Source organism: Eutrigla gurnardus, assembly GCF_963514095.1.
Source record: "Eutrigla gurnardus genome assembly, chromosome: 14".
Taxonomy (NCBI): Eukaryota; Metazoa; Chordata; class Actinopteri; order Perciformes; family Triglidae; genus Eutrigla; species Eutrigla gurnardus.
This window is the reverse complement of record NC_139937.1, coordinates 2,706,850-2,719,194: the sequence shown is the minus strand read 5'-3', so window position 1 is coordinate 2,719,194 and position 12,345 is coordinate 2,706,850. Positions and strand designations below refer to the sequence as shown.

The 12,345-nt window shown below is 47.6% G+C and overlaps 1 protein-coding gene across 3 annotated transcripts; it reads left to right on the top strand.

Annotated features, from left to right (window-relative positions):
* Window positions 1-310: 310 nt before the first annotated feature.
* Window positions 311-9,446, top strand: LOC311024916 (uncharacterized protein). Of its 3 annotated transcripts, none has more exons than XM_084027514.1 (15): window positions 311-449; window positions 2,316-2,369; window positions 3,054-3,109; window positions 3,538-3,604; window positions 4,243-4,368; window positions 4,486-4,676; window positions 4,832-4,972; window positions 5,546-5,690; window positions 5,814-5,973; window positions 6,077-6,221; window positions 6,342-6,929; window positions 7,017-7,115; window positions 7,250-7,387; window positions 7,470-7,524; window positions 7,608-9,446. In XM_084027514.1, exons 1-15 carry the CDS (start codon window positions 395-397, stop codon window positions 8,057-8,059), a joined length of 2,472 nt encoding a protein of 823 aa, XP_083883640.1. In that variant the 5' UTR covers window positions 311-394; the 3' UTR covers window positions 8,060-9,446. The 3 variants fall into 3 exon arrangements, with proteins under 3 accessions (XP_083883640.1, XP_083883639.1, XP_083883641.1); XM_084027513.1 differs by having other exon boundaries at window positions 4,240-4,368; XM_084027515.1 differs by lacking the exons at window positions 3,054-3,109; window positions 3,538-3,604 and having other exon boundaries at window positions 4,240-4,368.
* The last annotated feature ends 2,899 nt before the right edge of the window (window positions 9,447-12,345 follow it).

Sequence of the window (12,345 nt, the reverse complement as noted above, 5' to 3'; positions counted from 1 at the left end):
CCTTGTCTGTTTAATTCTCTGTGTCGTTACTTGGCTGGCTGTGGGCGGGCCTCTGTGACTCTCTGTGTGATTATGACAGGCTGTCTATAGGGAGGCCTGTTGGTTGCCAGAGCAGCTCACTGCACTGTTGGGTCCGCCTGTAGGTCTGGGAGGCTTCGCGTCTCTATCCCCCCCCTCCATCTATCTCACTGTGCCTCGTGTGCCTCTACCAATATTGGTTTGTGTCTATCAGTGGATTAACAAGCATCTGTCTCTCTCGCTCCCCTGTTTCCTCTGCTCCGCTGCAACACAGAGAGACAGAAGGAGAGGGGTCCATTCCTCCTGGTAGAGTGACACCAGGAATTTCCTCTCTCTCTGCCTCTGCTCCCCCCCAACCCCCCACCTCCTTTCGACCATGACGCTACTGGCCTCCGAGAGGTCGCTCCTCATCCGGAACAAGTTCCGCTCAGGTGAGGAACCAACAAGGTCCCGATTCAACAAAGATTTCTCTCCCCCCCCCCCCCCCCCCCCACAAGAGTGACTTTACATCTCGGGCATGATTGGCAACATTAGCATCAATGTGTGTGAGTGTTTATGAGGATTATTGGCTGGTCAGTCACGCTGTCTATCATGTGATCAATAGAGTGACGGTATTGATCACGCTGAATGGATTTAGCGATTGCTGCACAGAGATGTCTTGAATGGATCTCTGCATGTTAATGGGTGACACTTTAACCACAATATGTGCTGCTTTGTTGATACGCATGGAAAACAGGAAAGCCTTTTTATTTACCCCCTTTTATAATCTATAATTTAACTTTAACACGTCTAAATGAGCAACAACCAGTGTTAAAGTTGGGGAAGTTGATGCAGAGTTCTTGATGATGTCATCCGCCTGTATCATCCTTGAACAACAGCTTCACATTTCGCCACTAATCTGATGTTCTACTCTCCTGATTACAGCGTTCAGGAGACGACCGTCACTGAACGACGGTTTCTAACTGCATAATTGAAGTTTCCCTACAAGTTGTAGCGGCTGGTGTTGTTTTCCCAGGCAGCTGTCGTTAACGGCTGGTAAAATAGAAAGGCGGGGAAATGACTTAGACGGTGTCCCTTAGGTGTGCAAACACCTGCTGGAAAACATGATTCCTTAGGGCAGCTGCTCTCTTCCACATCATGTATGTACATCGCAAAGTTCACGCTGCTCTATCAAGTCTACCGGCGCAGCAGGCGGATGTTGATCCTTTGTGGAAAAAGCCATTGTATGATATGATACAGTTTGTATTCATTGTTTAGTTGTTAACGATGAATAGTTTCCATTGTGATGCTCACCACAAAGTAAGCATGTTTAGGGCCAAATGTTGTTGTCCGTATGGTTGGTGTCATAGCAGCTTCCAGCCATTAAAGTAAAATGGACTTGCAACCCGTCATCACATCCACGTTAGGAGAACTGCATAAGAGCGTTTCATTGGAATGTTTTAAGAAGCCTGAAGAGGGAAAGTATATATTTTTTTTACAGCAAATTTGCTTGTATTGACTTGTATTAGGCCTCAAGTTAAATCACAAAAAAACAGTATACACACACATGCACACACACACACACACACACACACACACACACACACACACACGCACACACGCACACACACACACACACACACACACACACACACACACACACACACACACACACACACACACACACAGTGAAATTAAACAGAAGCCCCAGTGTAATGAGTTTGGCTTCATTAACTTGTTGAGAGGCGGAGCACGGCGTGTTAATCTGCTTTAAATCCAGATTTTCACGACGTTTAACTTTTGTTTTGAGTGGTGAGAGAGTCGTACAGTCAGCAGCACAAATGCGGATGATGTGAGGAAGAGGGGATGTATGAGAGGCTTGTGGAGAGAGTGGGACAGCTGAAGGGGGGATGGGACCAACAGAAATAGACATACTGAGAGATAAATAGTTACTCCCCCCTCCCTCCCCCTCCCCTCCCTCTCTCCCCTCGTCAGCTCTCTCAGGTCTCAAAACTCACCGAAATGTATCATGCCCCGCTTCACCTGTTTGTGTGTGTACTGAATACTAATGTGTATATGTGTGGTGTGTAGATGTGTGCAGGCATGCAAGCAGATATACAATCTATAAACATTGCAAAGTCATGTGGTGATATACGTTTCAAGGCCGTATCATTTAACAGTGATCCCGCTATCTTGCAGTGCTCAACTTTTCCCCCGACCGTTTGTCCTTCAAACACCATTCTGCCTGTTTCACTTTTAATATTTCATTCAATTCTTTTCGAATGCAGCCAGCTCAGTCTCCGCTCTTTGTCTTTCAGTCCTGCAGTTGAGGATTCAGAACCGAAGGCAGAGTGAAATCAATGCAGACCCTGGTTAGTCTATTTCTATCATTTCCATTGTGATTGATCACTACGACTGCAGGTTTCATATGAATTACCTTCAGTCACCTTTGATCCCACATACGAGTCATACATGTCTTGGTAGGTTGTATTATATTCACCAGCTTTTACTCTCCTTCAATTTCACATTTGGAGTCTAAATTCTGTGTTTAATGATATTGAAATCTCTGGTTCAAGTTGTCATTTTGCTGCATATCATTCAGGATGAACCAAACTATGTTCATAAAATTCAACATTTGCAACCTGATGCAATTAATGATCATATTCACGTAAATACGTTTTCACAAAACCATACAGCAGGTATCAAAGATGTTCAAACTAAGAAAATGCAGATTACATGACATTATGACATAACATACACGCTCTAAACATCAGGTGTTATCTGAAGATAACGGTGACAGAGATATTGTGCTGTAAGCATCAAATACACATGAATGCAGACTATGGAAACAAGAACACGACTTTGTAGACGGCTGCTCCTCGTTGTCTGAGGCTGAAGCCGGTTGCACCAGAAGCATGTTGATGCCTGCCAACACAAAGGAGCACCGGGAGGAGCATTGGTTCACCTGAGCCGCTCCTCCACCGCACCAGCATCGCCTCCATCGCTCCGCTCTGCATCGTAGCTCATGTAACACCGCATCTCGTCTGTTTGCACAGGGCTGAAATCTGTGTGCCCCCCCAAAAAGCCAGAGAAGGACCAGAGTGAAGCTCTGGTGAGTAGCATCTTCTCCACAATACCCAGCATGACAGTTCATACACGATAGACCAAGTACAGATGTCGGGACATGTTCCCTCTGCATATGTTGTTTCATTGATATGAATTTGTAAAGTTGGAACAGGATGAGACCACATTTAGATGTACGTTCATAAGAAATTCATAAACGTGACTTGTGAGGAATGATGAAGTGTCGGCCCGTGTTTCCCTCACCACAGAGAACACGTTTGAATCTTTGTAGCACAGATGTAGCACAGATCCAAGAATTCCTTCAAACGGCCTGTAGATGTTCCGGGGGAACAGCGGTGTAAATGACTATTTCATCAGGCTACAATGTGAAGTTTTCTTTAACTTTCCCCCTGAATGAACTGCTCTGTGATCTGTGGGCCCCTGGCTGTTGGTTTGACCTGCTGTTTCCTGATGCAGCGTCTCACTGACGATGGTGCCGCTCAGAAGTTGCCCCCTAGTGGTCTGAATACTGAAACTGCACAAGGTGATGGCCTGCCTACAGTACTGTTGCCGTCTCCTCCCTGCTTTACCCCGTGTGCTCCCAGCAGTGCATAGTAACACATTTCCTCTCTCTATTCTCTCTGCCTGTCTTTGATCACATCTGTCCTGCTCTCCACCTCCTGTTGTACAGCGAGAGGAAATGAAGTGTGCAAATCTCGCAATGGGCTCAGTGTTTCATCCACTATGTATAAGTGACCTTGTTGCACACTGCAACTCTGCATTCTGAGCAGCCTGCAAACATATCAGTGATTGACAGCGTATGATAAAGCCTCCCATCCAGAGATCTGAGTCACCGTTTAGCCTCCTGACATCTTTCTCTCTTTATCGTTTTCTCTCTCCTTTTCCTCTCGACGCCCTCTAAGCTTCCTTTTCATTTGAAATGATGATGATTATTATTATTATATCTGATTCCTGTGCTTTTAAAGATGTTGTGTTTACTATGCCTCTGCTGGTTTGAATTGGGACTGACTGCCTGTTGTGCATGCTCACATCACATATGTTCTGAAATCCTGTTGCTTTTCTCTCTCTCTCTCTCTCTCTCTCTCTCTCTCTGCTGATCTCCCATCTGTCCCCCCATCCGTCCACTTATGCCCCATTTGTCCATCCGTCTCCCCCCAGCAGAGAGGACTGTGTGTGGCGCCCAGAGGCAGAAGAAGGCTCGCCAGACACAGGAGCTCACCGAGAGGATCCACCGTCCGCCCCGGCCGGTGGAGCAGCAGCACGAACACACGCTGCCCCCGGAGAACCGTGAGTCAACACCCATTCTGCATGCACCGGCACACACAGGCGGCGTCACACACTTTTATTCCAACCTCGTCTCTTCCTTCTTTGACCTTACCTTCCTTTCTCTTTTCATCTCCTCAGGCACGGCCTCCTTCCCCGTGTCCGCTGATGTCTTCGAAGATGACATTTCCTCCTGCCCCTCCTCCTCGCCCGCCGAGCAACATCACCAATCACCAGCCTTTTCCTCACTGCCAGGGCTATCGGGTGACCAATTACTGAGTGACATCTCAGCTGTGGGCCCGCCCCTTGACCACAGCCCCAGTCGTACTCAGGTGAGAAAACGACACTTGGCAGGAGGTCGTCGGTCACAAGGGAGTTATTCCACTGATAACCTCCGATTGGAAACATTATAGTGAATATTAACAGACTTCTGAGTTTATAAATAGCCTCATATGTCAGCTCTGATAATCTGATATTCTGCCTACAGTCTGGTTTGGCGTTGCTCCCGGCAACCGAGGGCATCAGACAACCTATGAGTGTAACACTGAGTGAATCAAGCTCCATGGCAACAACTGGGAGAGCAAATGGGATGTATCTGACCTCTCAGACCACACCCCTGCTGCCAAAGGTAACGTGGGCTCTGAGCATCCTAATGCTGTCACAAAACAATATCGCTTTTACTTTTCATGTTGTGGCTTGTTTTAATTTCTCATAATTAACATAACATTGTAATGTCAAGAATGCAAGTAAATACATGTAGAAATATGACATTTTCATTGAGAAACAGCCACATTTGTATTGTGTGTGCGCGTGTTCAGAAACAAGAAAGAGCATTGTAGAGGTCTTCCACCTAACAGGGTGGTCAATCGTCTGTTTTGTCAAACACAATGCCCCGCTGTATGCTGCTCTGCATTCATTACTGTCAATTTGCACTTCTGGGGGAGCTCAGTATTTGGCCCGTAGGTTAACACATTCACGCACCGGCAGCGCGGCTGTATGTCAGAACCAGCGCAGGCTGTCATCCGGAGATTTGTGAGGCATTTGTACATTTCATTTAAGAGTTTAACCTTCACACTGGGCAAATACCGTCGAACAACGTGGAACGACTTTAATTTTTCTCCGTGATGTTCTACAGCTATAACCTTGAAATCCCGGTACGGTATGGTTACAGTTCAGATGTGGATAATGTGTGTCATTACAGACAGCTCGGCCTCCCAGCCCCACATGCTCCTCCTCCCTCAACCATCTCCCTCGCCCACGGAAACAGCGGGACACCAAACCCAAAATGAGGAAACTCAAATATCACCAGTACATTCCTCCAGACCAGAGAGGGTCTGGGACTGGAGGTACCATATAACTATATAATGCTTTACAATCATTAAAAAAAAAGAAAAAGTAATTGGTCCAATAAATGATTCCTCTTGTGGCATCATGTTTGAATTGTCCTTGAAAAATTGCTTGTTTTCCAGGTGGAGCCAAACAGAAGAGCCCTCCTCCTACGCAGTCTGGAGACCCGGCCTACTCTCATCCCCCGAAGCAGCAGGAGGTCTTCCTCCAGCTCCAAATCCCCCAGAACCACCAACAGCAACAGCAGCAGCTTCACCCACAGCAGCTCACTGTTGTGTCCGGGTATGCAAACGGATTGCTGTCGCACAGCGCCATCAAGACACTTGGCAAAGATATTAGTGCTCAGATAGATTTTGGTGGGTTAATGCTTCTGTCATCCCTCCAGTGGAGATCACATTGATCTTGTGAAGTCCTCTGGAGCCATGCCCCTGAACCCCCAACCTGCTCCCGCCACAACAAACCACAACCCCGCCGACACAAACCTCGCGTCCATGCTTGAGCCTCTCCCTGCAAATCTGGTTGATCTAACAGTAAGAAAAGCATAAAAGAACTAAAAGAATGATACCTATTTTTATTTTTACAATTTGTGGTAAAGGAAAACAAAGCAAAGCGTCCTTTTCATCTCCATCGATGCCTTTTCCCTTTTCCAGGTGTCAGAGTTGCGGCAGCAGCTGCGTAAGCGCGGCCTCCCCGTCTCCGGCACCAAGCCGGCTCTGTTGCAGCGTCTCCGCCCGTTTCAGCTTCCCCACTCGTGCCTCACCCCGACTCCCCTCTGCCAGCTGGGTACCAGCTTGGAGCCCCTCGCCCCCTGCCCCCTGCCACCCAACCACAGCCCAGACTCAGGCTCCAGCACTGGACGAGACTCCCCCAGCAGCAGCCCGAACCAACAGATGTACATCCCTGACAGGGGAGTGCCTAATGAGATTCTCAGTGACGCTCATCATGGAGTTCCAAGCAGAATTCTGAACAACGTGCCGATGGGCTTCTCAAACACCGTGTCTGTCAGTTTGGCTGGTGAACAGTGTCTTTCCAACACTGTCTTCCTGGCTCCCGCGTGCACCGCCTCAGGAACCCCGAGTCCCAGTCTACCCATGTCGTCCTCCTCACCCCGGCAGTGTGGGACTCCCTGGAGAAGTGAGAAGGAGCAGCAGCAGCAGCAGGAGCTGAGCGTGGAGCTGGAGATGAGGGAGAGGTTACGGAGCAGGCCCAGGGACCGCTCCACGAACATCGGCAACGAGGTGAGCACACACAGCCACAAGCTGGAGAATAACAGGCTGCTTTACACAACTGCAATCATTATGCTTCTTTTATTATTATTCCTGCAGTCTTTTGGAGGATCCCTTCATCCGTTCCTGCAACAGGATCCTGGATGCTCGAGAGGGAAGGCAGAAACAGATGCACACACAGAGGTGTTGTTTACACAGGTAAACACAGAAATCAATACACGTGTATCTTGCATAATCACGTTTCAAGGGCACGCTACATAGCCATCAATCAAATATGTGAGAATACTCTCATCACCCGCTTGTCAACTCATTCACTTCTGCTTTCCCATCAGGTGTTTTGCTGCCAACCGTGTGATATGATTGGGCAGGATTTTGAGTTGCCAGTGCAGATTACAGCCAGTCCAGTTCAGACCTTGAACGGTGTTCGCAGCTTGGAGGAAGAACTGCAGGAAGCCATCCAGAAAGCACAGGTTAGAGTCCGCAGACAAACAGGAAGAGATCACCACGAGTTCCTTTTGCCCAGTGGGATTTAAGTGTTTCTTTTGGCCACAGATGGACCCTCGGCAGTCCATCGATGACATTCTGGATGATCCCATGACTTGTGTTGGTAAGTATCCCATAATTAATACAACTTAAATGGCATTGACATCTCTTTCAGCATCTAATCTTTTTTTACGACCTCTCTTCCAGACTCTGTCAATGTCTGTGATCGTAAATCTCCTCCCCACGGCGTCTCCGGTCCTTCGCCTCCTCCTCCTCCTCCTCCTCCTCCTCCTCCTCCTCCTCCTCAGCCTGACCAGTCCCAGGCCTCCCAGCAGCACAGGGATGACAGCTTCCTGCCCTCCCCTCTTTGCTCCTCTCTATTGCTAGAGCTCCCTCCGTCTCCTGCTGTAATAAACCCCAGCCAGGTGATTCCTGCTCCTCCCCCACCCCTCATCTGTACCTCCCCTCTGCCGTCCAAAGGGAAGTCACGGAAACGACGGGCTCTGACATCGTTCGATGCCGCCGACTGGCTTGAGACCTTGACGTCTGGCCTCCGCCCCCTTACTCCGCCGACAGCTCCTTTTGTCGAGTCAGACTTCAGTCTGGATTCCGATCTGAATGTCAGTCGAGTATTGGATCTAATGATAGAGAAGTGGTGAGGGTTTGTGTGTGCATAGTTGCTTGTATGTACAGTAGCCTAGGAGAGCGTTCAATGGGGTAAACATGCATCCCACCGAGGGCACAAGATTGTGAATAGCGGCCTCCATCCTTCCATCCACCACTGAAAGGCTGTCAGAGTCGCCGGCTCCACGCAACGTCGAGAGCTGGATTCATTGCAGCGAACAGATTAAACATGGCTTTGACAGGGCAACAAGAGCACACACACACAGACACCGCGGAGCGTCGTGTGAAAGCACTTCTGGGCTCAGCCAGGCAAACAAGCAGCACATCTGTGGATTGACACACTCGGCGGCAAAACAAAAGAAAACCTGGTGGCATATTAATTTGAACATGCTTCTTTCTGACTTATCTCCAAAAACCCCTTGTCAGATTGGGTTGAGTGCGGCCCCTGGTGTTGACTCAGTCATTGAGTCCCAGCCATTCATAAAGCCCATTTAGAGTGTGTAAAAGCCAGACAGAGCACACAGCTTGTGTGTGGCTCCAGACCTTAACCCCGGTGCCAGACACACAGTCGGCATGCAGAGAGAGAAAGCCGGCAGAGGCTGCCAACGAGCATTGTTGTGCACGCCGCCTGTGTGTAGATGCGAGTGTGTACACACGAGTGTGTGTGTGTATGTGAAAAGCTCACGCGTTAAGTATGTGTGTGTTCAGTAAGTCTGACTGCGTGTGACTGAGCACACGAGGCTGCTCTTTTGTACGTGTCAACACCCAACTGCTTCCATGTACATTCATTAGCATTAATGCACTTGTAGTTTATTTGTTTGCTTTCAATTAAGTGTGCTTGTCTGTGCGCGCGTGTGTATGTGTGTGTATGTGTGTGTGTGTGTGTGTGTGTGTGTGTGTGTGTGTGTGGGAGGATGCATGTGAAAGACACAGGAAAAAAAGCTGTCTCCAAATTTCCCACCAGACATTTGGAGGCTCATTGCCAGCGGGGCAGTAACTCTAATGTAGATATGCAGCATAACCATCAGAACGGCCGCATTTCCTCGTTGAAGTCACAGTTCTCCAGGAGAGCAATCAGGCAACCTGCACCCAAAAATAGTCCCCATACAAATGCTCCAATCAGACAAGTGAGAGTTTCCTCGTCGCTTTGCAAAAACAGGTGGTCATTTTGTTCCCTGATTAACCCCCGGCTGTGTCTGGCCTGCTGCACGCTGCTTAGCCTGCCAGATTTAGCACATCGAAAACCCAACCCAAAGGCCACACCTGTTCACTTAGTGTAAATTAATTCCACACGTGTTATCATTTGACATTGTTAAATCTTTGCTGTATATTTTCAACACACAGAACGACCATTTCTATGAACAAAATGCACTGTAGAATTAGCACAGAATGATGTTTGGGAGAATATGTAGCGTGACCAGAGGTGAGACATAGGTTTTGTTTTTTCATCATTCAACATGATTTACTGGCCATGCAAATCTACAGCACATTTTTTGCATAATCCACTCTTGGTGAGTTATGTCCATTCTCAGCCCCACTTAACATAATGACATTAATGAAAAAAATGTGACAGAGGTTAGCTGCCATTAACCTCTGCTCTGCCAGATAAATGTAATTTAGATACAAGATCTCGTCTATATGAAGTCAAACCCTGCCCTTAATTGGCTGCATATCCCCTCCATCATTTTGGAGGGCTCTGATTGGCTCATTCATATGGAATATGTTTGTATAATGTGCTAACTAACTCGATGTCCTTCTGTAAGACCACTTCATTTAAAACAAAATAACCCTGTTTCTCAGCTCCTCAGCTTCCAAAGTATGTGTTAAAATTAAGGTTAAGTGCTGAGTGCAATATGATTTGTGTAAAGGGCCCATAAACTGGCAGATCTGAGGTCATCATGTCATGTTTTTTGTACGCACGTTTCATTGTTGCTGCCAGCCGGTTCCTTGCTCTGATGATAAACCGCCGTCTTACTAAGCAAGACAGCCTCGGTTAATTATGGGAAGAAGAGATCTGTGCACAGGCAAACCTTCAGCACACAGCTTTACGTCAAAGCATTCTTGTACAGCTTTCACTACAGAGACTATGAAAAATGCAGGGGAATGTGGATGGGTGGCTATGATAATCATAGCGATCAATAAACATTGCCTGCTGCATGAATAAAAAAATGAAAAGAAAATTGATTGGCAGGAGAGTAAGATGCTACCTCCTGTGACTTCCAATGCTTTAGGGCCAACACCAGTGTTTTCCTTGTTTCTCATGTAATTTCCGAACACTGGTGCGAAGGTTCCTGACACACCTCTGAGGCGGTTTCACAGGTTTGACTGAACCGCAGGTGTAAACCTCAGGTTTTCAACTGGGTTTGAAACTGTTGAGGACGGACGTCAACTGGAAACTCTTGGGTGTTTCGGGAAACGGAGACTCTGTTGGCCACTTCTGCTGCTATAAATGCCTTATTTTGAAAATGTGAGAAAAGATGAAAATGTGTTTGCTTTTATTTATTATGTAACTTATTCATGCAAGAATATATCAACCACTGTCCAAAATGTTTTCAAAAGCATTAAGAAAATTAAAGTCTTAATAGATTTTCTATTTGGTTCCATTTGTTATTGCTGTGATATGGTACATTGGAAGGATTAACAAGTGGAGGTAACCAGTCGATCACAGGGCTGACATGTAGAGACAGACAGGTAACCGTCTATCACAGGGCTGACATGTAGAGACAGACAGGTAACCAGTCTATCACAGGGCCGACACGTAGAGACAGACAGGTAACCAGTCTATCACAGGGCTGACATGTAGAGACAGACAGGTAACCTGTCTATCACAGTAGAGACAGACAGGTAACCAGTCTATCACAGGGCCGACAGAGACAGACAGGTAACCAGTCTATCACAGGGCTGACATGTAGAGACAGACAGGTAACCAGTCTATCACAGGGCCGACATGTAGAGACAGACAGGTAACCAGTCTATCACAGGGAGACATGTAGAGACAGACAGGTAACCGTCTATCACAGGGCTGACATGTAGAGACAGACAGGTAACCAGTCTATCACAGGGCCGACATGTAGAGACAGACAGGTAACCAGTCTATCACAGGGCCGACATGTAGAGACAGACAGGTAACCAGTCTATCACAGGGCCGACATGTAGAGACAGACAGGTAACCAGTCTATCACAGGGCCGACATGTAGAGACAGACAGGTAACCAGTCTATCACAGGGCCGACATGTAGAGACAGACAGGTAACCAGTCTATCACAGAGAGACATGTAGAGACAGACAGGTAACCAGTCTATCACAGGGAGACATGTAGAGACAGACAGGTAACCAGTCTATCACAGGGCTGACATGTAGAGACAGACAGGTAACCAGTCTATCACAGGGCCGACATGTAGAGACAGACAGGTAGCCAGTCTATCACAGGGCTGACATGTAGAGACAGACAGGTAACCAGTCTATCACAGGGAGACATGTAGAGACAGACAGGTAACCAGTCTATCACAGTGCTGACATGTAGAGACAGACAGGTAACCAGTCTATCACAGGGAGACATGTAGAGACAGACAGGTAACCAGTCTATCACAGGGCTGACATGTAGAGACAGACAGGTAACCAGTCTATCACAGGGAGACATGTAGAGACAGACAGGTAACCTGTCTATCACAGGGAGACATGTAGAGACAGACAGGTAACCAGTCTATCACAGGGAGACATGTAGAGACAGACAGGTAACCAGTCTATCACAGGGCTGACATGTAGAGACAGACAGGTAATCAGTCTATCACAGGGCCGACATGTAGAGACAGACAGGTAACCAGTCTATCACAGGGCCGACATGTAGAGACAGACAGGTAACCAGTCTATCACAGGGCTGACATGTAGAGACAGACAGGTAACCAGTCTATCACAGGGCTGACATGTAGAGACAGACAGGTAACCAGTCTATCACAGAGAGACATGTAGAGACAGACAGGTAACCAGTCTATCGCAGGGCCGACATGTAGAGACAGACAGGTAACCAGTCTATCACAGGGCTGACATGTAGAGACAAAACAATAATTGAATCGTTCCATACTGAGTTCCCTAAGAACCTGACCTCGGCCAATATCCCCCCGTTATTCAACATTTAAAAAATGGCACTCTAATTTGATCCACACCTACATTCTAGTGAGTCCCAGACCCTCACACTGCCCCGAGCTGAAGCCAGAGAAAAGTCCCCTCAACAAGCTGCTCCAAAGGCTCCACCTGCATCACATGACCAGCCTGCCTCACATGACCAGGGCCAGGCAGCCTCAGGACCACAACACCCCCAATAC

What these genes read in the sequence shown, in the direction of transcription:
- LOC311024916 (XM_084027513.1), top strand. Translation starts at nt 395, where the DNA reads ATGACGCTACTGGCCTCCGAGAGGTCGCTCCTCATCCGGAACAAGTTC. An exon ending in CAGAGGTGTTGTTTACACAG is followed by an intron (nt 7,116 to 7,249) that starts GTAAACACAGAA and finishes CTTTCCCATCAG; the next exon opens with GTGTTTTGCTGCCAACCGTG. An exon ending in TGATCCCATGACTTGTGTTG is followed by an intron (nt 7,525 to 7,607) that starts GTAAGTATCCCA and finishes CCTCTCTTCCAG; the next exon opens with ACTCTGTCAATGTCTGTGAT.